The sequence below is a fragment of the Carcharodon carcharias genome, chromosome 9 (assembly GCF_017639515.1).
Source record: "Carcharodon carcharias isolate sCarCar2 chromosome 9, sCarCar2.pri, whole genome shotgun sequence".
NCBI lineage: Eukaryota > Metazoa > Chordata > Chondrichthyes > Lamniformes > Lamnidae > Carcharodon > Carcharodon carcharias.
In genome coordinates, this window is record NC_054475.1 from 11,075,867 (window position 1) to 11,102,860 (window position 26,994).

General features: G+C 43.1%; 1 protein-coding gene across 3 annotated transcripts in view; it reads left to right on the forward strand.

Annotated features, from left to right (window-relative positions):
* The first annotated feature begins 2,516 nt into the window (after nucleotides 1-2,516).
* tmcc2 (transmembrane and coiled-coil domain family 2) overlaps nucleotides 2,517-26,994 on the forward strand; it is a 166,006-nt gene continuing 141,528 nt past the window's right edge. For 2 of the 3 annotated variants that reach the window (XR_005943984.1, XM_041195298.1), the window contains exons 1-3: nucleotides 2,528-2,687; nucleotides 2,956-3,129; nucleotides 13,621-14,145. Coding sequence is in view for 2 of the 3 variants with exons in the window: in XM_041195298.1 (XP_041051232.1) it covers nucleotides 2,956-3,129; nucleotides 13,621-14,145 (699 nt within the window). In the remaining variant the exon portion in view is untranslated. Of the gene's footprint in view, nucleotides 2,688-2,955; nucleotides 3,130-13,620; nucleotides 14,146-26,994 lie in introns of all 3 variants that reach the window. The other variant, XM_041195299.1, reaches the window with a different exon arrangement.

Consider the following 26,994-nt stretch of genomic DNA (forward strand, 5'->3'; position numbering starts at 1 on the left):
TGGGTGTGGAAAGGATATTTCCTGTTGTGGGAGAATCTAGAAATATGGGTCACTGTTTAAAAATAAGGGTTGTCCATTTAAGACAGAGATGAAGAGAATTTTTTTCTCTCAGAGGGTGTGAGTCTTTGGAACTCTGTTCTTCAAAAGGCGGTAAAAGCAAAGTCTGAATATTTTTAAGGCAGAGGTAGATAGATTCTTGATAAGCAAGGGGGTAAAAGGTTATCAAGGATAGGTGGGAATGTGGATTTGAGGTTACAATCAGATCAGCCATGATCTTATTGAATGACGGAGTAGTCTCGAGGGGCCGAGTGGTCTATTCCTGCTCCTAATAAGTAATGCATAATTTGAATACTGCTGAAAAGATAGACATGTTGCCGAAGATTTTCGGCTTGCACGCATCACGACAAAGGCAAGAATGCCAAATTTCAAATGATCACAACAATTTTTAAGACAGGAGAAAGGTGCTGTTGGTTGGCAAGTTGACTCTGATTGTCCAAGGTATTGTCATGGAGCAAGAAATGTGGAACTTTCAGATCCCTGAACTTCTGTCAATTCAAAAAAGGCACACGGCTTTTGCTGTGATTGTTTGAAATTTGGCATTCTTGCATTTGTCCTGGTGATTGCAAGACAAACATTTTCAGGAACAAGTCTCTCTTTTCAACAATATTCAAGTTCTGTCCTACCAAGCAACTCTTTGGATGTAGAAGATCCAGTGGTACTAATTGAAGAGGAGTTATCAGCAATTAGCCCCCAATCAGTGCAACTATAAGCATAGCTTATTAGTTATCTATCTCATTGCTGATGGTGGCACCTGACTGTGTGCAAATTGGCTCCAGCATTTCCCTACAACACAAGTGACTATCAAAAAGTAAATATTTAGCTGTCAAGCAATTTGGGATGTTCTGTGGATGTGAAAGATGCTATGTAAATCCAGATTTATTCTTTCACAAGAGAAAAAGGCAATGACAAAACAAAGAGATTTAAGAAGGGAATTTCTTGTTCTCATTTATAACTGCCTCAAAATGACATTTCCCCCATGCGAAGTTAGCTTATTGCTGTAATCTCCTCCAGTTACCACATTCTCTGACTGTGGCTTCCTGCACATTTCTCTTAGATTTCTCACATGGCAGCAGAGCTTTCAAACACCAACACAGTCTAGTTGAGCTGCATGGCTTGTTTCCGTTTGGCATGTTCTGACTGATTCATACCCTGTCTTGAAAAATTCCTCAAAACCTGTTAAGTATTAATATTTAGCAACAGATAGAGAGATGGAACACACCCCTAGATTTCCACTTTATTTAAATATATGTTCTGGCCTCTTCTGCATCACCAATTTTAATTACTCCACCCTTGGAAATGGTAACATTGGTAGCCTCGGCCCCAAGCTATGGAATTCTACACTCATCCTCACCCCCAACATCTCTTCCTTTTAAATGCTCCTTAAAACCTTCCTTGTGGAGGTTTTGTGGCACAATGGGCAGTGTCCCTGACTCTGAACTAGAAGCTCCAGATTCAAGTGCTGCCCCAGGACTTGATGGCCAAGGAAGCTACATTTATAACGCTGCAAGCCAGGTTGAATATCAATATACAATTCTTCCAACATATGCCATTGTCATGTGTTAAGAGTGGGAGAGATTCCTGGCCAGCCATCTGATGGAAAGAAAATTGGAGCCTCTATTCATAGCTCCGGACTACAGCATGCCTGCAAAAGTGCATATTACCACAGGAAGTTGGAGTCCTTAGTGGACCAATTGGCTAGATAGCCAGTGTGAAGCAAATTTGTGCCAAGGGCATAGAATTCAATCCCTGTTCTGGCTGGGATGGATTTGGGACCTGTTTCCTTTCCATGGTGGAGTTCATGGCGCTGTAGGTTGGATTTGCCTTCAGGCAGAGAACTGAAGAAGAAAGAAAAACATTCCTCATTGACCTAAGATAAAAGCAAAAAACTGCGGATGCTGGAAATCCAAAACAAAAACAAAAATACCTGGAAAAATTCAGCAGGTCTGGCAGCATCTGCAGAGAGGAGCACAGTTAACGTTTCGAGTCTGAATGACCCTTCACCAGAACTAAGTTAAAATAGAAGAGAAGTGAAATATAAGATGGTTTAAGGGTGGGGGGTGGGACAAGTAGAGCTGGATAGAGCAATTGACCTCATTGACCAATTGGGTCACCCAATATTGGCTTAATATGGGTCATTGTGAAAATTTTGGTTATTGCTCCAGTGAGATATTTTGTGTTAAAGGTGCCCCATAAATGTTATAGTAAGAACATTAGAATGCCTGTGCAGTGCAGAGGAGCTCTAATAAGTTTTCTGCCTCCCTCTCTGACCACACAAATGTGAGCCACCAGCTGCAACCTACCTTGAATGTGGCCCCACAAGCCCCGCCCACACCATCTCACACATCTCACGCTCCCGATCGGCCGGAGAGGATGTCAATCATCATCGGCAGTCCCTTCCGGCTGGTGGGCAGGTTTGGTTGGCGGTGCAAAGGGGGCGGGGATTGCTCTGGTCCCACCCAAGCCCCAGCCGCGGACATGGCTGGTCCTCTCAGTCAGACGGCGGCGCGTCGAAGGGGCTTCGGTGATGGCGGTTAAAAAAAAATAATGTAAATATCCATCGGCGGTTGCTTAAATCGACAGGATTTATAAATTCATTAAGTGAAGTGTTGTGCATTTTAGCCGCTGAGGTAATTTTCCTGCTGAAAATCAAAAGGCGGTGTCGCCATGAAAATTTACCTCCAAAGTCTTAATTTTTTTTTTGTGTGTGTGTGTAATTGGGCTGAAGGGTTTATGTGGGTGGGAGAGTAATTTTTTTTTTTCCGGTCACCGGTAATATCTAATTCAGGGCTTTTTCTCTCTTTCATTTGTGCCTCTGGTGGGGAGGTGGGAGCTTTAATGAATGTACAAAGCAAGATCCCAATCCCCCCCCCCTCCGCCCTCCCTTTTATTTTGCAGATGAAGCGGTGCAAGTCCGATGAGCTGCCCCTGGATGAGGAGCAGGGGGTGAAGCAGGGAGCTGGTGCTGATGCTGCACTAAGGCAGCAAGGTGATGCTGCTCCAACAGATGCTGCCTGCCCATCGCTCTCACTGCCTCCATCATCCCGCAACAGCAAAACTCAAGATCTGAAGGTACAGTAGACAAATAGGTTCCTCTTTCCTTCTAATAATGACATAGGTTGATATTTTTTTGGGGGGTGGGTGGGGGGTGGTGGGGGGGGGGGGGGGGGGGGTGGGGGGGGGGGGGGGGGGGGCGGTGGTGGGAGGGAATACCCCAAAATCCTACTTCTTTAACCGAGCTTTCCTTGTGTGGTTTTAAATTTTGTCTGGCAATGCTCCCTGGTGAAGCACCTTGGGGGTGGTCTGCTATGTCAAAGGCACCATATAAAAGCAAACTTTTAATTATTTGAACTTCTCACCTGACATTATTGCTCCCTGCTTTCACCACGCTTCATCTCACCTGGAAGGAAAGAGGTTTGGGAGGAGTGGGAGTGATTAATGTGACAACCAGATTTAAGGCTCAGAGCCGAGAGTATGATTCTTCTGATTTCAAATTTAACCTTGTGTGAATACGGTATTGCTAACTGATCTATCGTATTGCACCCAAGGGTGGTTAGCAGACCATTGGCGCTCTATTTATTTGTGGTCAGCGGTTTGTTGCGTGCTGAGTAATTGAAATGATTATTGGCTGCACTTTTTTCAATGTGGATTTTTGGAATGGAAATATAAGGTCAAGTAATTGGGCAGGAAGGAATTGTTACTGCAGCTGGTGTATTGGGGTCACAGGTGAAAAGTCCAGTGAAAGATGCATTTGGTGCATAATTCAGTATTGAAATTAAATTTCACTTGTGCATGCTGTAAAAAGTAGTGTCCTTTGATTGAATCCCAGTGAATCTGCTGATTTGTGCAGTTACTTAGTTTCAGCCGGGCAGTGATCTATCTGGGTGGGGCAAATTGATTAATGTCTCTGCCAGCAGAGTGGAAAATCAACCCAGTCATAATCACTATCCAATAAATCCTGTTGTAAAGTGGATGTGGATACATTGGCTGAAGATAGTGTCGGGCTTAACTGTGATCTGCACACTCAAATGGCCTGCATAGACGTGCAGCTTCAACTTGCACATGAGAAATGATCATTGAAGTTAGGTATTGAATTTGAATCATAGCCCAAGAAAAGAGCCAGAAAGAACTAAAAGAGGTAGAAAATCAAATAAATTAAGTCATCTTCAGTGATTTCTGTTCATTAAAAATATTACAGGTTCTCTATCTTTGTAAGTGCAATAAGTGGTTGACATGGAGCTTGAAACCCTAATCCAGTCTTGCAGTTGTGAAAGCAAATTGGTCACGTTTCAATTTTATGATTCATGACATTGTCTGAACCTCTCAATTTTATTACTGTTTTGTAATTCACCAATGGCCGTTCACTACACTCTAGTTATTGCCCCTTGTGCTCCCATTGCTCATTAATAGAAGCACATACTGCAGTGTATTTTTATAAATAGAGGCTAGTACAGCACATGACATTGAACAGGATGCTCTTATTTCCACAAGGAAGGAAGATTAATAACTCAGTGATATAGTGGAAACGAATAGCCTATCATTTTGAACCATGTTTTTAATTTACTATGAATAATAGATACTAGTATTGCATTGCTGTGTTTCAAATTTGAGCTTTTCCTGGAAGGAAAGCAAAAATAAAACTTAAAGCTGCCGTGCCCTCAATTTAAACTAATTTCTTCCATTTGCAAATTAATATCCTTGGCACATGGCAGCTGATGTGGACAATTGTGAATACTTTACCTTTAGCCCAAAACAATCTAACCTGTTAAAGTCTATAGTAATTTGTTTCAGTATTTTTCCTCCGTGTCACCAACTATATGTGTTGTATACTTTGCCCGGTTGTGAAGATTGAAGATAGGTTGTTGATCTGACTTAGGCCCTGCATTCTCTATGTCGAAGTGCCTGCCGTTGGTTTGACTCCCCTTCCCCCCTCCACCCCCCATGTCCCCAACAGTTTCAAGGCTAAATTGAAAATTTGTGGCGTGAGTGAATTGCCATTCCATCACCATGCCTACCAATAAATTACACCTCTAGAACATTTTATAACAGTAAGATTGGTTCACTTTATTGTGGTTTATTTATGAGGACAAATGCTAAATTTAAAGGAAGTGCAATGTGGTTGAATAGGCCAATAATATTTCATAAGATATGTGGTATCTTGGTGCCAAAGCAGATTGATCTGTGGGTGATTGGTTCATGGTTGACTTGATTTCTTTCCTCTCTCCACCCATTTTCACCTAATAATCCCAGTTACACAAGAACACAAGAACAAGGAGCAGGAGTAGACCTTACAACCCGTCAAGCCTGCCCTGCCATTCAGTATAATCGTGGCTGATCTTGGACTTTCTCATCTGCTTCCATATCCTTGACTTCCTGACGAACCAAAATCCTATCTATGCATCTTTAAATATAGTCAACTTTGGAGTATCCACAACCCTCTGGGTAGAGAATTCCAAATGTTCGCAACCCTTTGAGTGAAGAAAATTTCTCCTTATCTCAGTCATAAATGATCGCACCCTTATCCTGAGATGGTGTTCCCATGTCCTGGATTCCCCAGCCAGGGGAAATAACCTCTTAGTGTCTACCCCGCCAAGACCCTTGGGAATCTTGTATGATTTAATGAGATCACCTCTCATTCTTCTAAACTCCAGATAATTTAGATCCAATTTACTGAGCCTCTCATCGTAGGACAACCCCCTCATTCTAGGAACGAGCTGAGTGAACCTTTGCTGTACAACATGCAATGCAAGCATATCCATCCTTAAATATGGATCCCAAGACTGCATACAGTATTCTGGGTGTAGTCTCACCAAAGCCTTATTGTAGCAAGACTTCCTTATTCTGATACTCCAATTCCCTTGCAATAATGGCTAATATGCCATTTGCCTTCAGTAATTGCTTGCTGCATCTGTATGCTAACTTTGAGTTCCTTGTGCGAGCGCACCTGTTAAGAGATATGGACACTGTTTCCAGCTTTGCAATCATTTGCAAAGTGTGTAAAACAAATTTGGGAGGAGTCATGTCTCACCGTCCCCCCTGCTCCTCGCCTTCCATTTGGGGAAACAACCTTTCTGTAGATGGGTTGTCTGAAATCTGTAACTGGGAATTGTAGGCATGAATTTCAGAGCTTTCCTCAATAGATTATATTTATATATTCTGTTTCTTTTTCCAACTATCCCTTTTTCTTGCAGCGAAGTGAGATACGCACCTGCACATGCGCGCGCACACAAAGCCTTGAAGTGCAGTCACTTGTTCTGGTTTACAAGTGAGTATCATTTGGCACATCTGGATGATGTGCCTTCTGATTAGTTATGCAGTGAATTTGTACTGTGGCTGGCTCTGCTTTTTGATGCATTTCTTGTTTTACATTGTGGAGTTTTCTTCTTTCTTGCCTTCCTCCCTCCTTTCCTGAACTGATTCATTCTGATCCAATCTTAGTTCTACCCAGTCTAGTCTCAGTCATTTTGAGAGGAGTTTTGATTTCCCCTGGCCTCTGCATAATTGTTTTCTGACCTTGATGCTTAGCTACTTCAAGTTTAAATGGAAAAAAATGCCCAAAGCTCCCTCTTCTCCCACGAGAAATTAAAAATTACCATTCGATCTCTCTTAATGGCCGAGTGACTGAAGGCAAATGCCTGGTGTGATAGAAGCATAGCTGCACTCAAAGTTGTGGGGATATTGAAGTCAACTCTGGGCTTTGGATAAGATGGAAAGGGAGAGAATAGCAAAAAATGTGGTGTGCATGCCCCTCCTTTATCCCCAGGGTCTCTGTTTTAATTCCCAGTATGCTGATTTACCTCACCTGAGATAGGAAAGAAGTTAGTATGTGTATTTAATCTCTGTGTCCCATATAGGGAGGGGAGGAAATCAGCCAGGAATCCTACTTCTCACCATCTAGGTGGAATTTGAATACTACTGAACTCATGGTCTGTGCTGATTTGTCAAGAGTGGTTTCCTGGGCAAGATACTGATAGGTATGGAACTGAATGTAACTATGAGGTCTTTCTTCATGAGGGGTGGTAAATGAAGGACATAGCCATGGAGCAAAAATGACAATTAAGTAAATAAAATAAATGATGCAGAACAGCTTTGGCATGTCTCTCAAACAATGTGAGGCAACTGTGTCAATTCACTATGTCCAGTTTATTTGTGGCCACCTGAAAGGCTCTGATTATAGTTCTAGGGCTGCAGAGCATGAGCCCCACACAATGTGATGCAGCAACTTATTGGGAAAAGTGTAGCTATCCATTTTGATCTGATTGGAATATCTGAAAAGGACAGCACTTGGAGTTGTATATATTTTAGAATTGTATTTCCACATATGTGCTTGAAATGTAAGATAAAGAGGCTGTGAATTGAGCAAAATCTTAACTGCTTCGTCACTGACTTGTGAAATAGACTCATCACTTAGTAAAGCGGACTCTGCCTCAGCTGGAGCTTTCAAAGATTGAATTTCATCAATTTCTGATTTAGCAAAGGAAGACATGGATTTTGGGTAGATGGAAAATGACTGAATGAAGCTGGCCAGGTAATTTAACAATCTGTATGTTTCCAAGTTCTTATGCTCATGGGAATCAAAAGTTTAGGATATTTTCTTTCAGTGAGATTACATAATTACCACAGTGATCATTGAATGAGTCAGACAGCTACAGATGATTGGTCTTCATTCTAGACAGGAATTGGGTCAAGACACTGCATGTTGAGCTCATAACTCTGAACATTTCAGTTGCCCAAATGTTTGACCGGGCCACTGTAGAAGCCTCATCTGCATCCAAGATGACCAGATTGGCTGACATGCAGTTTTTAACAGAAAACACATACTTTCGTTTCAAGCAATGATCTAAATTCCATTTTCTAGATTGAGAGGTATGGTTGGAGCCCAGGTTACGGTGTCTACTAGTTCTGAAGTGTCCACTAGTTTTGAAGCAGTGTTGCAGCTTAAGTTCTCAACCTTGGTAGGCTGGTAACATGTTTTGGTACACAATGCATGCACTCATTCTGACTTCTGAAAATTGGAGACTTTTTCTTTTTGGCGTACATTGAAACATGGTAGCCAGTGGATTCTAAAATAGTAAACTGGTTGCATATTTTTACTTAATTACAGAACAAAACTTCTCAGAAAACATTAGAGCATTGAGAATTATAGTAAGCAAACCTGAAATTTGGAGTTATGTGACTGGAGTTATAACAGTAAACACAGTACTTGTATTTATATAGCATCATTAATGTAATGAAATGTCCCAAGGTGCTTTGCAGGAGCATTTTAAAGCAAAATATGATGCTGAGCCACATCACGAGGTATTAGGTCAGATGGCCAAAAGCCTGCTTATAGAGGTAGGTTTTAAGGAGGTGGCGAGCTGTCAGGAGGATGTTCCAGAGCCTGGGCTATAAGCAACTGAAGGCACGTCACTGATGGTGGAGCAGTTAAAATTGGGAATACACAAAAGGCCAGAATTTGAGGAGCATGAATATCTCGGAGGGTTGTGAGACTGGGGAAGATTGCAGAGAATAGGGAGGAGTGAGGTCAAGGAGGGATTTGGAAAGAAGGATGAGAATTTTAAAATCAAGGCATTGTCGGTCAGCAAGCACAGGTGGGTGTTAGGGAAACAAAGCTTGCTACAAGTAAAAGGCTTGAGGAGCAGAGCTTTGGATAACTTCAAGTTTACAACGGGTGAAATGTGGGAGACCAGTCAGGAATCCATTGGAATAGTCAAGTCTGGAGGTAATGAAAGTATAAGCTAGTGTTTCAGCAGCAGGTGAACTGAGACGGTAAAAGTTGGGATATGTTACGGAGCTGGAGAGTGGTGGCCTTAGTGATGACATGAATATGAGGTCGGAAGCTCATCTTGGGATCCGTTGTGACAGCAAGGTTGAGAACAGACTGGCTTAAACTCAGAAGGATGGAGTTAGTATCTAGGGAATGGAGTTTGGAGAAGGACTGATAATAATGGCTTTAGCCTCCCCAATGTTTAATTGGAAGAAATTTCTGCTCTTCAAATACTTAAGTTATCAGACAGCTTGTCTGACGTTAGGAACAGTAGAGGAGCCGAGGGGGGCAGTGGTGAGGCAGAGCTCGGTGCCGCCTGTGTACACGTAAAAACTAACTTACTGTTCCTTTGGATGCAGTATGTAAATGAGAAATAGGAGGGGGCCAAAGATCGAACCTTTGGTGGCAGGGGGGTGGGTGCGGGGGAGGGGGGGGGGGAAGGGTGGAATCGTAAGTAGCCGTGTGGGATTGGGAAGATGCCGTGGTAAGTGATTCTCTGACTACAATTAGATGATGATGGAACCAGGTGAGAGCAATTCCACTTTGTTGGATACCAGAAGAGGGGTATTGAAGAAGGGTGGTGCGGTCAAATGTCTCTAAGACTGCTGACATGTCAAGAAGGATGAGGAGGGCAGTTTACCTTAGTTACATAGGATGTTATTTGTGACTTTGATAAGAGCTGTTTTGGTACTGTGGCTGGAGCAGAAACCTGATTTGTGGGATTGAAACACGGAGTTCTGCCAAAGATGGGGATGAATTGGGGAGATGACAGCATGTTCAAGAACTTTAAAGAGGGAAGGAAGGTTGGAGGTGGGATGATAGTTCGCAAGGATGATGGGGTTTGAGGTTGGTTTTTTGAAAAGAAAGATGAGGACGGTAGATTTAAAGGATTGTTGGACAACACCTGAAGAGAGAGAACCATTTAAGATAGAGGCTAACATGAGGGTCAGGAGGGGAATTTGGTTAATCAGCAGCTTAATGGGAATAGGTTCAAGAGAACAGGAGGTGAGTCCCTTGGACAAGATGAGCTCAGAGATAGAAGCGAGAGAAATATGAGTTCAGAGTAGGGCAGGGAGGATCATAATGTGGTTTGGTCAGGTGAGCTAGTGGAAGGGAGGGATCCAGCAGAGAAAGCTCTTTGCATTGTCTCAAAGAAGCCCATGCATCGCTTGTGCTTGTTGTTGGTGAGGCTGAAGGTGGCAAGATAGGGCTTTAAGAAGACAGTTAGCAATGGGAAAAAGAAACCGGGGTTATCTTTGCCTTCCAGATGGTCTTGGAACGGAGAATAGTTTTAGCATATGAGAGCTGAAACCAATTATGTTTGAAGTGGTCCAACCAGATGTGGCCGTGGATGGCTAAACCAGTTATCTACCATATCATTTTAAGTCTGCATCCCATGGACTTAAGGGAGTGGAGATGAGGGCTGATCAGGGTGAGAGAGCGTAATAGTTTTATTGGGGTCTAGGCCAGCAAAAGATGGAATTGAAACATTGGGTGAACGGAGGGCCAAAGGCTAGATATTTAGGATCTTGAAAGTGCAGCTGTAATTGAATTGGTTGATATTTTCCAGGAATGATTACAGAAGAGAGTAGGGTTGGGGTGTGGAAGAGGAATGTGGGTGGTGACTCATCCAAGGCAGTGATCAGAACTCATGTTATCTGAAATTAATAGGGTCAGACCAACAAGACCCAATGAATTGGCAAGGTCAAGGGCTGTGAATTTGGGATGTGGACTTCATATGGTGGGAGAAATTTAGGGAGGATAAGAGGGCAGTGAACTTGGAAGAGAGGAAGCATGATGAGTTGAGATGGTGTTTGAAATCATCAAGGATGAGTAGTTGTTTGGTGCAGGGGCTGAAGGAGGAAAGTAGCGAAGATATCTCAATGATAAAATTTTTTATTGTTCTTGGTCGGGTGGTACAGAATGATGATTTTGAAAGAGAGGAATAAGTGCCAGAATACTAGAGGATCAGGCCAAGGTGCGATCTGGAAGCAAGTGCCACACTGCCACCACGCTGGGCTTGCTTGGTCAAGTAGTGGATGATGTCAAAAAGGGAGGCTTCATTAAGGGGAAAAGTTTCATCACAGCCCAGGTTATGAGGTCAACTCCCAGGACTTATTGTCTGTGAGCAATTGGTAGGAACAATAACTCTGGAAAATGTCATGAAGGGTAAATATTCAAGTTATTATCTTCAAGTTTGATTTTTAACACTTGTAATGAGTGCTGGAGTTCCTTTTAATTTTCAGCAATATTTTGTGCCTTTCAAGTTGGCTATTCTAATCAGATTATAGTACCTATCATGTCAACTTGTTTCTGTTTTAGCATGAGTTGCAGTGTAGCACCAAATATTGATAATTCATTTCATATTCCAGTTAATTTAGTTATTGATTTGTGCCTTTATTTCTATTTTATCCTCCTGGGTGAGTGAGATATTGCTGGGTGATGGGATATTTCTCACACTTGCAAGTAAAGAGCAAAAGTACTCAAAATTTTTTCAGCTTTTGTGATGAGTTAAATTTTGCATAGCAAGCAGGCCATGCTGGCTTGCAGTAAAGTATATCAGAGGGGAATTGGCTGAAGGGTGAGTGTATTGTGCGTCTGGATCATTCATTGACTGTGGTTTGCAAGATAAACCAATCAGTTTACCATATCATAAACAATGGATTCGGTCGAGTAACCTTCTTTTATATGACACTACAAGTGATTAAAAGGAACCGAGTGGTTTGGGCAGGATATATTTGCTCAAGTTTTAATAGCTGTGCTGCAGAGTGAACTTGGTCCATTTCAGTACCTCTGGTGAAATGAGGTACAATTATTAGAAAAATGGAGCTTGTTGGTCAAAGACATTTTGAATGAGAACTGAAGGTGTCAAGCCACACAATGATAGAGAAGTGACAAGCCAGTGGTTTACTGCAAAAGAGAATTTTTCAGTAGAAGATAATTTTTCTAAGTATCTCTCCTTTTGCCTTTCGTGACTGGGAGTGTTTTTCAGAAAAAAAAATGTCATGCCGCACTCTGTTTATACAACAATGAAACTCCAATTCACGAATGTGTCTCAGAGCTGTTAGGCAGTTAAAATAGAAATATTAAAATAGAAAATACTGGAAACACTCAGCAGGCCTGACAGCATCAGTGGAGAGTGAAACAGTTAATGTTTCGAGTCAATGACTGAGAATTCTCATTGTTATTCTGTGACTACGTACTGCACTTTTTCTTGGCTTGCTTGTGATTTGGTGTTCTCGTTGGCCTCCCCTTCTAAAAGTAAGCTATGACTTTGCTTTGCTAGGGCCACTGGTGAAGGCACATTCTAGTATCTTGGATCTATGGTTCTTGATTTTCCTCACACCATCCCTCCCAAACCTAATGTTGCAGAAGTTAAAGCAAGTGTCCCACCTACTGCAATCATAGTCAACACAGACCAGGAAATGAACATGAAACCTCACCAGTTCTACCATTGCTGGAGGAAATTATATTATTTTGAAGAAAATAACCTTCAGTTTGTACAAACTGAAATTTCTAAACTGGCACACACCCAGTTCCTCCATCAATGATTAGAAATAGAAGTTACTCAAAGCACAGTCTATTTATTTGTGACTCGGCTGCTTTGCTGAAAGTCTCCGAGTTCAAAATCAAACAAAGTTTTACAATAAGCAGGAGATATTTACACCTCATGAAAATTTACAAATAGATTTTTGCCTCTGCCCAAATTATGAATGAGATGTTGACTGTAATCCGATCATGTCTGCAGTATTTGTTAGCAATTATGCTTTCACGCCCATGCTGATGTAAAACATTTGTGAACCTCCTACAGTTGGAGCACTTGTCTACTGGTATTCATAATCACTTGGAAGCATAAGAAAGTTACTAACATTATATTTTAGTGCTTGACATTGTGAGAATAATAAGTTCAATGATGACGAATATGGATCTCAGCCAAGCCAGCAGATGAGACAATTGGTCTCAGCACCCTTAGGCCAGGGACCGTGCGAGAAGAGAAAAACAGCCCGAGTTCCTGATTCTGGTGATCATCCAGTGACTATTGCTGAAAAGTGTGCGTGAGGTCCTGAGGTGAGGACATGATTGGGCTTGGTTGGTATGCTCCCTGTTGTTGAATAGTGTACCACAGCTGCTTAGTCTGACAACACTCACTGTTCCTTGCCTAAGCCTGCATGTGGAAAGAAGACAGTTGAGCATAATACTAGGAAGCTGTTGTGAAACTGTCTTCCTGTGTGAAGAAGGTTTCAAAAAAAGTTAGAATTTTGCTTTTTAATAAAAAGTCTATCTTGATAGATACATACTCTTTGATATATGTGGCAATTTATATTTGTGTGTTCCTTTTATTTTTTCTCCCCTTCCCCATGCCATGAATTGTTCCCAGGCTTTGACCACAACCCTCACTCAATCAGGTTTTCTTTTCTGTAGGGAAATATCTGTATCTCTGTTCAGCAGCTGTCCATTGACAACAGAGTCCCTATTGCAAGGTTGTATTGTGGCAAATTGCATACTTGCTGCTAATGCTCCAGCATAAAATAGGCAGGTTCAGGAGAAAATAGAGGGAAAAAATTAAAACCAGAATCACAAAATGCTTATGTTTGCTGTTGTTACTGGAATATGGTGTTTGATTTTAATCTTATTTTTATGAACAAAATGTTAATAGCCCAGTATGGGCACAAGTTTGGGAGTCGAACAGTTCCCTGGCCACTGTTGTAGAATGGTGTACAGTTCTTGGGGAGAAAACCAAATCTCCAAGTGTGGGAACAGGATCTAATAGTTTGTTCTCTTTTTTTTTTTCAAAGAAAATCCAGCAGCTATCTGAAGGAGCTGGTTCAGGTGGTATGTTTGGACATGGTCTGAAGCAACTTTTCCACCATCGAAAGCGGTCTCGAGAACGTGATCAGAGTATGCAAGATTCTTCTCAACTTCACCACCATCCTCATGGACACTCTGATCATGACTCTGCAGATGAAAAGGAACGGTCTCCTGAGATGCACCGTGTGTCCTATGCCATGTCTCTCCATGATCTTCCTGCTCGTCCCACAGCCTTCAACAGGGTGTTACAGCAGATCCGGTCTAGGCCATCCATCAAGAGAGGAGCCAGCCTCCATAGCAGCAGTAGAAGGTCAAAAAGTGGCCCAGCTGAAACCCAGAAAGGGAGTCCTCATCTTGTGCGGAAGGCACCTCAGGACAGTTCACTGACTGCAATCCTGCAGCAGCATCAATACAGACCCAGGTCATCTTCCACCACAGACACATCACTTGCTGCTGGAGAGATCAGCATCACCCACCTAACAGGGGACGAGTCAGAGCGGATCACTGATAAGGTACAGCATCTCTTACTATGTGCAATATCACAAAATTTAGCTGCAAGCCTTGTGAGAATTGGTCAAATTGAGTAGGATACTCCAGATGTTGCTAAGGATCAGTAAACCTTGTAGACACCACCATTCTCCTTTTGTGTGGGGTCAGTTAAGCTAAGGGTGGACAATGGGACTATCAAAGACTCGAGTGAAGATTTACTATTGTATAGATTTTACAGGAGTTACAGATGGAATTATTTTCATTTTTTCAAAATAAGATTGTAGTAAATTTTTCTTGTCGGCAAGTTGTTTATAGATCAACTTCTGATTTCTTTCGAGTCTACATAGCAATTTGGAAAGTTTATGTTCAGGTTACTCAATTTGTTACGGGGAAAATGTGTGGTGACTTTATTCTTCCTTGCGGAAAACACAGGCTTGGCAGTTTTGCTCATCATAATATAACGTACTTGCCATACATTTTCTTTTCCGTAACCTTGCAATCTTTTTGCTTTTTTCTGCTAATGAAAGTGATACTGCTGATGAGTGTACACTTTTTTTTATTTTGTTGACCCAGAGTCAGTTTCAACATTCACTGGCCAGATATAGCAGAGCTAGATAGAGGGCCAAGCATTGTGGACTCTGTGACATTTTGTGCTGCATTTATTGAATAGTATCATTGTATGTTACAGCACTGAAATGGATCATTTGATGCATCAGGGCTGCCTAGTTTAATCTCACTTGTCAACCAAAAAAACAGCTTGCATTTGTACAGCACCATTAATGTACTAAAATATCCCAAAGCATGTCCCTGGAGTATAATCAGACAAAAATCGACGCTATATAAGTTGAGCTGACATTAGGTGACCAAAATTTTAGTCAGAGAGGTTTTTAAGGAGCTTTTTTGAATGAGGGCAGAGTGGTGGAGAGGTTTATTGGAGGAAATTCCAGAACTTGAGTCTAGGTGATACAACGTGCAAGTCCCAAAGTGGGGCAAAGGAAACGGAGGTTGCAAGAGGCCACAATTGGAGGACTGCAGAGTACTCTTGTGGTACAGGGCTGGTTGAGCTTACAGGAACAGAGTGAGGTGAGGCCATCAGATGTTGTTGGACCAGTAGCCAATCAGCAAGCACAGGGGTGGTGGGCATCACTGGCTAGGCCAGCATTTATTTCTCATCCCTAATTGCCCTTGAGAAGGCAGTGGTGAGCTGGTGAACCGCTGCAGTCCATGTGGTGTAGTTACACCCACAGTGCTCTTAGGGTGGGAGTTCCAGGATTTTGACCCAGTGACAGTGAAGGAACAGTGATATATTTCCAAGTCAGGGTGGTGAGTGGCTTGGAGGGTAACTTCCAGGTGGTGGTATTCCCATGCACCTGCTGCCCTTGTCCTTCTAGATGGTAGCGACCGTGGGTTTAGAAAGTGCTGCCTTAGGAGCCTTGGTGAGTTTCTGCAGTGCATCTTGTAGATGGTACACACTGTTGCCTCTGTGATGGAGGGAATGAATGTTTTTGGAAGAGATGCCAATCTTTGTCCTGGAAGGTGTCAAGCTTGTTGAATATTGCTGGAGCTGCACTCACACATGGGTAAATGGGATGGTGCAAGTTAGGTGACGGACAGAAAAGATTTGGATGCACTCGTGTTTATGAAGAATGGAATGTGGGAAGCTGACCAGGAGAGCATTAGAATGGGTGGGTTTAGAATGTCCTGATTGCTCCCCACATGCTTTGAATTTTCTCTTTTTCAAGCAATTACTTAATAATGGATAGTACTCTGCTTTGGACCCTGCTCATTCGGAATTGGGTAGAGAATTCCAAAATAAATTTCTCATCATGCTTTTGTCATTCCCAGGAGAGGACATGTTAACCCTAGGGTAGTTAGATTAGAATGTCCCAGTGATGAAAGGGCAATGTACTAATCCACTGTGTAACATTATAATTACATGTTACACCCTATAGTCGCAAAGACCTGTCCATGCTGTGGTAAATGTAAGGAAAATATGGATGAGATTGGACATTTTAGCCCAGCCAAGTTCATTCAACCAGACAGTTCCCACACTGTTCACCCCCACACCCCGATTTGTGCATGCAATTATGTTATAAGCAATTACTGCGCGACTTGGCAATCCATCTTGTGGGTTGATTACACATTGTGTGAAGACTCTCCTGACTTCAGTCATAAATTTGCCTTTTGCAAGGTTTTGTCATTTATTTTGAAGTAAATTTGTTTTTGAGGCTTTAAAGTTTGAGTTTCTTCAGCTTTCCTTCTGTCACAAACCTTTGGTACGAGGGACCAGCCTATTTCTCTAACAACCTCCAGTACTTGAATGTCTTGAGAGTTGTTGAATGGAAGTGGACATGGTATTGAGGTGAGGTTTGACCAGAGAGCTATGTGATTATAAAACACTTTTTCAGGTGCACAAGTCTTAAGTCTGTTTTGCATAGTTGAAGTTTTAAATTAACTATTTATTTGTAGCAAGGCTAATCAAGAATAGGTTCAGAAGTAAAATAATATAATCAAGCTGGATTTTTCTCTTGCCTCTAGCACAATCATGCCTGAAGATGCTTCGCAGGAGCATTAACAAACAAAATTTGACTGAGCCCCATAAAGAGTTATTAGGACAGGTGACGAAAGACAACTTGAAGGAGGAGAGAGAAAGAGAGGTTACAAGAAATTACAATGCCAGAGGCTTAAACTTGAATGAGCTTTCCTAAACAGGGACATTAACAGGCAACTTGTTTTTGAAAAAATCTGCCTAAGTCTCATTGGAAAAAACACGATTTGTGATCTATTTCTGAAACTGATTTTACACCAATCTTTAGGGAACAAGATGCGCAGAAAACGATTTGCCACACTGGGTGACAACCCCAGATGTTGCTGTGGTTCTTTCTCTATTCTCATATCTTCACATTTTGAAATTGTCTCCATGACCCACATTGCCTGATGGAATTCAAAACTTGAACTGATTCCTTAACTCAAGCTTTTAAAAATCTGAATTCTATCTCCTCTTTGTCTTTATTTTTTAGGCAAAAAGTGTAGTTGCTGTTCCAAAGAACTTGTATCACAGCAGTGTAAAAGGAGTGAAATTTGAAACACAATCAACAAAGAGTACGATCTTTATCACTGACATATTGCAAAGCCTCAGTAACACAGATGCCACCTTGCAGGATTAACAATGCATCTGCTGCTTCTTTTGGGCATTGTTCAGAGTTGTTGTAGAAACCATGCATTTGAATTAATTCTATTTCTGTATAGAAACCAGTCTTTGCAGTAAAAAAATGTGCATTTTTATATCAAGATAAAAGGGACAGTGGTGGGTGTTGTGCCTCAATTTTTCTTTGAGCGGAGTCAAAATGGCAGTCTGATGCCTGGAGCATACTGTACTTTGAACTTCAACCTCAGGGAAAATAAAAGTAAAGTACTGCAGCTGCTGGAAATCTGAAAAAAAAAAACAGAAAATGCTAGAAAAACTCAGGTCTGGCAGAATCTGTGGAGAGAGAAACAGAGTTAATGTTTCGAGTCTGTATGACACTCCAGAGCTGAAGAGAAGTAGAAATGTGATGGATTTTATCCTGTTTAAGAGGAAGTGGGGCAAGATGGAAGGTTAGAGGTAGGTGACAGCTAAGAAGAGATTGACGAAGATGTCTTGGACACGAGACAAAGGGAGTTTTGGTGGTGGTGAAGAGTAAAGAAAAGGTGCTGATAATGTCATAAGGTAGGATGGCAGAGGTGTTAAAATCATAATAAGGGTCCGCGCTCTGAGAGAACACAATATAGAAACAAGTGACATGGCCCTGTGAGGGAGTGGGGATTGGGGAAAAAGGATTTAAAAAATGAACAAATAAACAAAAGAATAAAATAAATAAATATTAAAAAATGGGATTAAAAAAGGGGTCAAGATGGAGGAGAGAGTTCATGAAGTTGTTGAACTTGATGCTAAGTCCGGAAGGCTGTAGAGTGTCTAATCAGAAGATGAGGTGCTGTTCCTGGAGGAACGGCTTGACCCCTTTTTTTAATACAATTTTTATTTTATTCTTTTATTTATTTGTTCATTTAAAAATTCCTTTTGCCCCAAATTCCCCTGCCCTCATAGGGCCATCTGTCACTTGTTTTGATATTGTGCTTTTGCAGAACGCTGACTCTTGTTCTGCTCTTAACAATTTCGGCTATCTTGACTTTATGCCACACTCAGCACATTCTTTCATCCTTACCACTATCATCAACACTCCATTTGTCTTATGTCCATGAAATCTTTGTCAATTTCTCCTTAGATGTCACCTATCCCTGATCTTCTATGACATTCCACTTGCTCCAGCCTCTCTTAAACAGTATAAAATCCATCACATCACATTTCTACTTCATCTTAGCTCTGAAGAAGAGTCAAATGGACTCGAAACGTTAACCCTGTTTCTCTCTCCACAGCTGCTGCCAGACCTGCTGAGTTTTTCCAGCATTTTCTGTTTTTATTATCTGCGAAAATAAATTTCAGTGTCAACGTTTGGCTGTACGTCAGGCAACTTTCATGAACTGATTTCTTTGTGGCACAGTACCATGGAATATGGAATATTCACCACTAAATTGGTTGTGACTCCCCTGACTAATGTTGTAAACTAGATAATAGAATTTGTTGGTTAAAAGATGTTGCTTGCTTTTGCTTGGTTAGCATTAACAAATCCTTTTAACCAATCATGAAGCTAATCAATTAATTTTGTTGGTGGAAGGCATTGCACATAGAATTGCAGCTACAATGTAATTCTTATTTATTGCTAAAATTTTAATGCTGCTTGACATGTATTGGTCAGTAGAGAGGTAATCGTTCGACCATGCAAGATTATTCAAAGTGTCACTCGCACGTGAGTGTGAATGATACTGAATTCTCATATTGATCAGCTTGACTAAATCTAGTTGATTGAATCACTATCATCTTTTGGTTATTAGGCAAGGTACATTTTTACTGAAGTTATTTGAGCATATTGGATCTGGGCTGGAAAGACCTTTAAAAGGCCATTTATTATAGGAGTTTCCTCCTCTGTACTCCTGTGTTAACACCATTTATAATTGCTATGGTATTGGGATTAGTGTGATTTGAGTGCCAGTGAGTCCTGCTGTGTGGCAATTCCTGATTCACTCAGGCTGGCAATGATTCAGAACATTCTTTCCTGAGGTGGCCTCACTGAATCCGTAGAAGAGCCATACAGATTCGAAGCTTTAGCTCTGTTTCCCTCTCTACAGATGCTGCCAGACTTGCTGAATTTCTTTCAGCATTTTCTGTTCTTATCTCAGATTTCCAGCATCCACTGTATTTTACTTTTTATTTTAAGTTTACTCTGGGGCTGCTTCCAGCTCTATGGAATATGCTGAAGAGGAGCTGGTGATACAGATCCCCCTCCACCCGACTTAAAAGTTTTGTTAGAAAAGCAGCATGTGTTATGCTGTCTCTATAAGCAGTGCATCAAAACAAATGAGACCAAGAATGTTACTGGGGAGCTGTTGAGATTCACCTCGAAAGTTGACTTTGCTGTTGTTTCTGAAGATGAGATGCTGCCAGAATCAAGAGATTTTTACCGACTATAAAGTTTTGCTCTGGTTGTAGGTGGGCTGATTATCATAGTACACGTAAGACTGCAAAAATTTTATTACCTTAATGGTCTTTCTCTGCATCAGAGAACTTGTGGTTGCTCTAAATTTGCCACATGCAGCCTGTAAGTTAGATGGGCTGAATTCTTTACAAATGGGAGCTGGCTGTACTAGAAATGGTTCCATAATATAAATAGAGTATCAATGTTTTGGGTCAGCAGGCCTGTGAAGTCAGTGGGCGGAAATTTCTGTTCCTGCCAGCATCGGGTGTGATTGGTGGCGTGAGCAGACAATATGGTGCGATCAGATTTACGACGGCGGGAAACCAGTTTGCGGTTGTCCGCTTAGCCTGCCCGTGGCGGGCTGTGTTTCCTGCCATCGGATGCCGGGAACCTCTTTGTAACACGTCAGCATATAATTATTAGGCCAACCTGCCGGAATTGTCAGGGGCAGTTTGTTGAGGGGGGTGGGGTGGGGAGGGGGTGTGTGTGCGTGTGTGCGTGTGTGCGTGTGTTGATTGACATCGGCCTCTGAGCTTATCTGTCCACTTGAAACGCACAGTGATCAAAGTGCCACCAAGTGCCCCAGAGTTTTCCACCACCACCACCACACCCCCCCCACCGCCGCTGGCACAGGCTGCAAATTCATGAGTATTTTAGTGGACTGCTGAAAAGTTGGACGACTGCTCACGTTGTACTATCTCCTTGCTAAAGTTGGCCATGGAGCAGTCACTGCAGGATGTGCCCATAGCCCTTGCCAATGTCAGCATCCCGGTTTGGACCAATCTCCAACAGGATGCTGAAGATGACGTTCCGGTGCCTGTACTGGCCTGGTGGAGCCCTGCAATGCAGTCCATTGAGTGTGTCACACATTATCATCATCTGCTGCACCCTTTATAACCTGGTGCTCCAACGGGGAGACAAGCTGGCCGAGAAGGAGATGGAGGAGCTGCACCTCTCCTCCGATGAGGGTGAGGAGATCCTCTGAGGGGACGATGATGGAAATGAGACTCACGCGCTGACTAGATGAGGCAGGCGCACTCGGGAGGCCCTCAGAGCTACTAGATTTTTGGAGGATGATGACTTGCAGTCAGATGACCCCATCGATCCTCACATGGCATCTGTAAACGTTTGACTGCAGTCTGGCTTATACACTGCGAATTCCTTCTGAGAATACTCCTGTCATGCAGATGCAGTTGAGGCTGTAATAGATGCTTGATTGCCAGAGGATGGCGACATGCAGTGAGGACATTCCATAAGTCTTCACATAGCCTCTGAGAATGTCTGACTCCTGTCTGGCCGAGGGCAACTCGCCTGTGCTCTGTGATCAGGGTCATATAGATTCACAGTCATGAAACTTTAGAAGCATCTGATCCTTTGTCCGTCTTCAGCACCTGAGCCCTTTGGGATCACAGATGTTGAAGAGAATGGGGGTTAGCCCCACTTCAAAGGTGCTGAGAGCACACAGAGAGTGAGACAACTCTGTGGCACCTGCCCACTACATTCTGGCAGCAATGACGAGCAGCGCCGAGGTTCAGGCACCAGTAATGTTTCCAGGGAGTGGGAGGCCGGACCATCACTTTGGCCTGAAGGCTGCACAGGGAAGAGACCCTGGACTGAGAGACCTGCCTTTATCTTGTGTGGAAAGGTTTCACATCTGAGCAACAAGAACACTGCTTATCAGAACAAGGAGCCAGAGGCAGGGGGACATTGTTGGGAGTTTACTGACAATAGTGAACAACATGTACAAGTGATTAACACCCGTGCCCAGGCTGTGCAACTAATTCTCCTTAACTTTTCTAACTCTGCCACTATATCTTGGTGATCCTTGGGCATCCACAGTGGAGTTGGAGGCAGCCTGCTGACTGTGAGGCCCAGTATGTGAGGACCTAGGCGGACGCCCTCTGGAGGGCCAAGTCTTGGAGGGCCCCGGCCTGCTTTTGGGGCCCTATTGTGTGGCAGTGGCACCCTGCTCGGCCTGAGGAGCGAGAGCTGCTGAGGTCACAGGAGGAGGAGATTCAGATGGGCTGGACACGCTTGGAGTCAGCTGAGTGGATGGCCCCGGAATGTCCTGATCCCCCTCCCTCAGGGTGCCTGAGGACACCAGGCTGACTCCTTAAGGAGAAAGGGAAGCTAGAGTGAGATCGGGCTGCTCTGTACTCCTCTCGCGTGCGCACTGTTGGAGGCCAACTATCGCCTTGGCGATGGAGTTGAGCCAGCACAGTGGTGCGGGAGCGACATCCTGGATCAAAGTCTCCATTGTGGCTGCCATCCCACCAATGTTGATGTCGGTGCATTGGCATGCTGGTGCTATCGCCTTAGTCTGAAGGAAGACCGACTTCTCCATCGTGCCTTGCAATCTGAGGAGTGCAGCAGACATTCCTTCCTGATGTTCCTGAGCTTTCCTTTGCAGCTCCAGCAACCGTGACATTTCTGAGTTCAGAGGCTCGTCATCTGACTCAGACTCAGCAAATTTCTGGTCTCCAGCAGTCACTTGATCGCTGGAGGCCAGGGAGGTCCCTGCCGCCGCCTGTTGTGGATCAGACAGTGTGATGTGCTCACCAGATTATGCTTCTGAGGCTATTGTAAAAATAGGCCCCACCAAGGTGTGTATCTCTGAGCTGGTGGAGGATGTGGGTGAAGTGCTGTGACAGGACTTCAAGGAGGGTGCCATCAAGTTCCTCTTCTAAGGTGTCTTTGGGGCTTGATTGGAGACCCAGTCATGGACTCTGTCGGCTGTTTCCCAGATATGCCTGCGAATGCAAGGAGATAGAATTAGTGTGTGGCAGTGGCCTGTGAAACAGGACACATTACTCACAGCTTGGTTGTCTGATGGATGCTGCACTGCTGAACCCTCACTTGGCTGAGCACCACTGATCTCACTGTTGGCACAGGACTAGTCCAGATTGTCACCGGCCAGCTGCATGGCTCTGTTTTCAAAGTCGGTGAGGGCCTTGATCTCGGGCACTCCTCCATCAGTCTGTGACCTCTGCCTGTTGTGTGCCAGCTTGTCCTGCATGAATAGAGATGGAGAGCGTATAAGCAGGATGCCTGCCAGGCCAGATGGTAAGTATGCCTGCCGTGTGTGGGTGATAAATGGTTCCATGGATGGGATGAGGACAATGATGGTGTGTGTGATTGAGTGAATGGTGAGGCTCCTTGAACTGGCAGTGAGCGAAGGCCCTGTGAAAGTATGATGAGTTTGAGAGTGAGAGCGTTGAGAGCGATGGCAAGAGTGACTTACCCTGATGGAACGAAGGAGATCATTCATCCTCTTGTGGCACTCGGTGCCTATCCCCTTTTGAAGGGTATTGGTGACCACTGCTGCCACCACCTCCCAAGCTGTGTTAGTGCTGTTGCTGCCCATCTTGCAGCCAGTGCGGGGGTAGAGAACATCCCGGCTTGCCTCCGCGGCATCTAGAAGATGCTTAAGGGACCTGACACTGAACCTGGGGGCTGCAGACTTCTTCAGTTTCAGGGCCATGTCTTTCGTGCATAAGTGGTGCCATGGAAGTACTGAGATGTGTTTTTACAGTTGGACTTTAAATATGGCGCCCGGCATCAGTGGGGTGATGGCAGGCAGGCAAGTGAGAGCCAGCCCGCCATGGAAATGGCGTGATTCCCGGGAGTGCATAGTTAATATGGCAGGATTGGGACGATATGGCGTGAAGACCCGCTATCGCGGCTGGCCGGTGAAACATCGTTTGACCTGCCCACGACCGCACTTAGGGCACATATGGGACGATTCCGCCCGATGCCGTTTTGATAAAAATTCCTCCACTGCCTCCCGAGAAAATCCTGAAGCACTTATAGTCATAGAATTTACATGTCCAGGCCAATCATATAAACACAAAATTTGGTCCTCGTTCCAGTGAAATACTAATTTGTTGCAGGATGGTGAGTGGAAAGCCATCATTTTCTCAAACCACAAAGTCAAAGTTGAGTGAATGGAATTGGGATTGGAGAAAATATTGCAGTTGCTGAGGCAAACCCCCCCAAAAGATTCAACATCTTGTTAAGTGTTTCAAAAATATTAGCATATTTTTTTTTAAAGTCGCAGACTTGTATGAGGAAATGATAAACTGTATTTTTGCCTGGGAGTGAGTGGGGAGCTCTACATAAAATAAGGATAAATTATACCTGAATTATAAGTAACTTCTGGTAGTACAGAACGTAAGTGCTTAAAAAAAAGACATGCCTTCAAAGCTTTTTGTCTTGCACTCATCAGGACCGTTCACAAGAATGCCAATAGTGAAGGAAATAACACTTTATGCTACATGAATAGAGAGTGCTGATTGGGTGGCAAGTGGACTCTAGTACAGATGTTGCCATGAGCATGCACCAGAAAACAGTTAAATGCCAAGCTTTTGTTCAAGTTCAAATCCAAACCAGGCAGGTTGACTTTGATTGGTCAAGGCATTGTGATGAGCAATGAACCAGGGAATGGCTGTCTCCAAAGCTTGTCTGCGTTTGTTTGCACGTGTATCTGTGTAATTATGTAGCTTCGAGTATATGTAAGTGAGCCACACTGCGAGCCCAACTGATCATCTTAAATTGATCTTCAGTGTAATTCTCAGTGCAATGAGGATTGTTTAACAAGTGTTGTCCAATCGGGGAATCACATAAATGTTTTGAGTTTTGCAAGCACAGGCTGGCTGGGTATGGTGTGTACTTTGCCTGTTGTGAACAGCCAAAGGGATGTGCTGGTTGATGCGATCTGCCAGTCTTTGGGACTTATGGCCTGCATACCTGGCATCACACCAGCACTAAAATTCATATTGACCAATTAGATAGGGGAAAGCGGTGGCATAGGGGTATTGGCACTGACTCGTATTCCAGAGGAATGCTCTGGGGACCCAGGTTCGAATCCCACCATGGCAGATGGTGGAGTTTGAATCCAATAAAAAATTGGGAATTCAAAGTCTGATGATGACCATGAAACCACTGCCGATTGTCGTAAAAACCCACCTGGTTCACGAATGTCCTTTAGGGAGGGAAATCTGCAATCCTTACCTGGCCTGGCCTACATCTCACTCCAGACCCACAGCAATGTGGTTGACCCTTAAATGCCCTCTGAACAAGGGAAATTAGGGGTGGGCAATGAATGTCGGCCTTGCCGGCATCGCCCACGTCCTAGGAACGAATTTTTTAAAAAATCAGAGTCGACCTGTCTGGTTTGAATTTGAACAAAAGCTTGGCAGTTAATTGTTATAAACTTTCATGTGATGCATGCATTATATATAATCCTCTTTGCACTGAAGGATACCGGATACGAGCAGGAAGCAAAGGAAGAATCATCTCTTGCAACTCCTAAAGATGTGAGTAATTGAATTAGGTGGACTTTTGGAGGAAATGTTGGTACTTTCCTCTTGATTAGCGAGATTGCTGAGCAAAGGGGAGAAAATAATTACAGAATTGGAAAAAAAATGGTTCTTCCCTCAGTTTGAGTGATCTGCGTGCTGATTGAGTTTGTCCCAAAGCTTAATATAGCGTTAGTGTATTTTACTTATTGGTATATCAATACATGAAAGGGGAAAATTACATTCACATCAGTGTTTACTGTTGTCCCACACAACTTCATGTATTGATACATCACATTCAGTTGCCCCCACCACTGTTGCCGCCTGTAAAAGATCTGTAACTGCTAGTACTTGGCCCTATTATTAAATAGTTCAAAATACTCTGGAAATGTAAAATTTGGCAGAATCAAATCTGTATTTGTAGTAACGTATATTACACATGTTGGTTTAGCTTTTTGAAATCCAACTGATAACACTGTCCATTCAAGGCCTAATCCCTTATTAATAATGTATGTTCTTCTGTGGTTCATACATTATCTATTTTAAAATACATTGTCTTGCCAAGTCATGTAGTATTGATGGTGGGATTAATGTTTACCACTGATGTTAGCTGCCTTTTTATTTGATTAAGGCAATGTTTTGTGAGGAGAATTTGAGTTGACCAGTAGTTCAGCTTCTGAACAAATAAAACGTGTTGTCGTGTTTGTTCTGCACAAATGATATGTGCAGACAGGAGGATTTTTTGCTGTACATCTGCACACAGCATCTGAAAAAGCACTGCGAGAGTAGGACCTGTATCATGTCTAGATATATCAAACAGGAAAATAACATAAAGTCATAGCTCTGAATATTTTGTCTAGAGTGTGCTGGCAGTACATAGCATAGAATGAATTTATGCAAGATAAAAATAACTGAGTTGCAGGATTTGCTCTGATCTATAGTCTCTTGTAAATTGCCTGAAAGTAAAAACAAAAATCTTACATTTAAAGTGGGAAAGGTGCTGCTATTGTCTGGGTAAAATTTGATGGCATTCTGCTTCTATAATTCTCACCTGAACACAATTAAATCTTTCACATAAATTTCTCCCATCAGCAGTTTTAATGACCTGTGAACCTGGGGGTGTTGCTTGTGCCCCTGTACAGATGGCCATTTTGGCAGCCAGACCCTTGATAAGATATTACTTTTAATTCCTTCTCCTTGTTCCCTCATCTGGCTATGTTTTTCCTTCCTCCAACTTATGCTGGGGTACAGTTCCACGTCTGTAATGTCCCTGTCAGTTCCTTGGCCAGATGGCCGTTATTGTGAGCCTGGACAGTGACTACCAGCAGGTCTTTAATAAAGGAAGCTTTCACAACAAAGCCGATCCTCACACTTCTGTTCTATCCAGAAAAGCTCACTTGACAGTGACCTGGAGCATGGTCCTGGGGCAACCTTAACCATCCCTGATCCGTTGACGCTGAAAGCAATCGTAGCAGCACAAATGCTGCCCCAGCTGACATCAGCTAGCACAGTACAGGTTGCTGTCAAACTTGAGCCTCAGGGGTACTTGATTTGTTTTGCCAGTGGCTGTTTACTTCCCTTGGGGACCAAGTAAACTAAGAGTCCAAACCATTAAGAAGTGCAGAAGTGCACATAAGGACATGTGGTGCAGTGGACTTCAGCAATTTCGAGAATTCTTAATCTAGCTCTGATGTGAGCACATCAGGAAAATTCTTCTCTGAGCAGAGAGGTGGGGCCTCTGTTTAATAATCGATCCAAAAGTTGGCACCTCTGACAATGGAGTACTCCCTCAGTTGCACTGAAGCAATCACCTAGATCTTTATAGTGTTCAAGCTTCAACACACTGCATTCAGGAAGAGTAGACTCTTGCTTGAAGCAACAAACTTATCTCTCTGTGCCTTGCCCAATAAACTGCAGTTGAAGCTCATAGAGGTTTTAGTGTTGTTATCATATAGGGCATCTAATTCAAGCAATGACATAGGGGCCTAATTACTATCAGGGG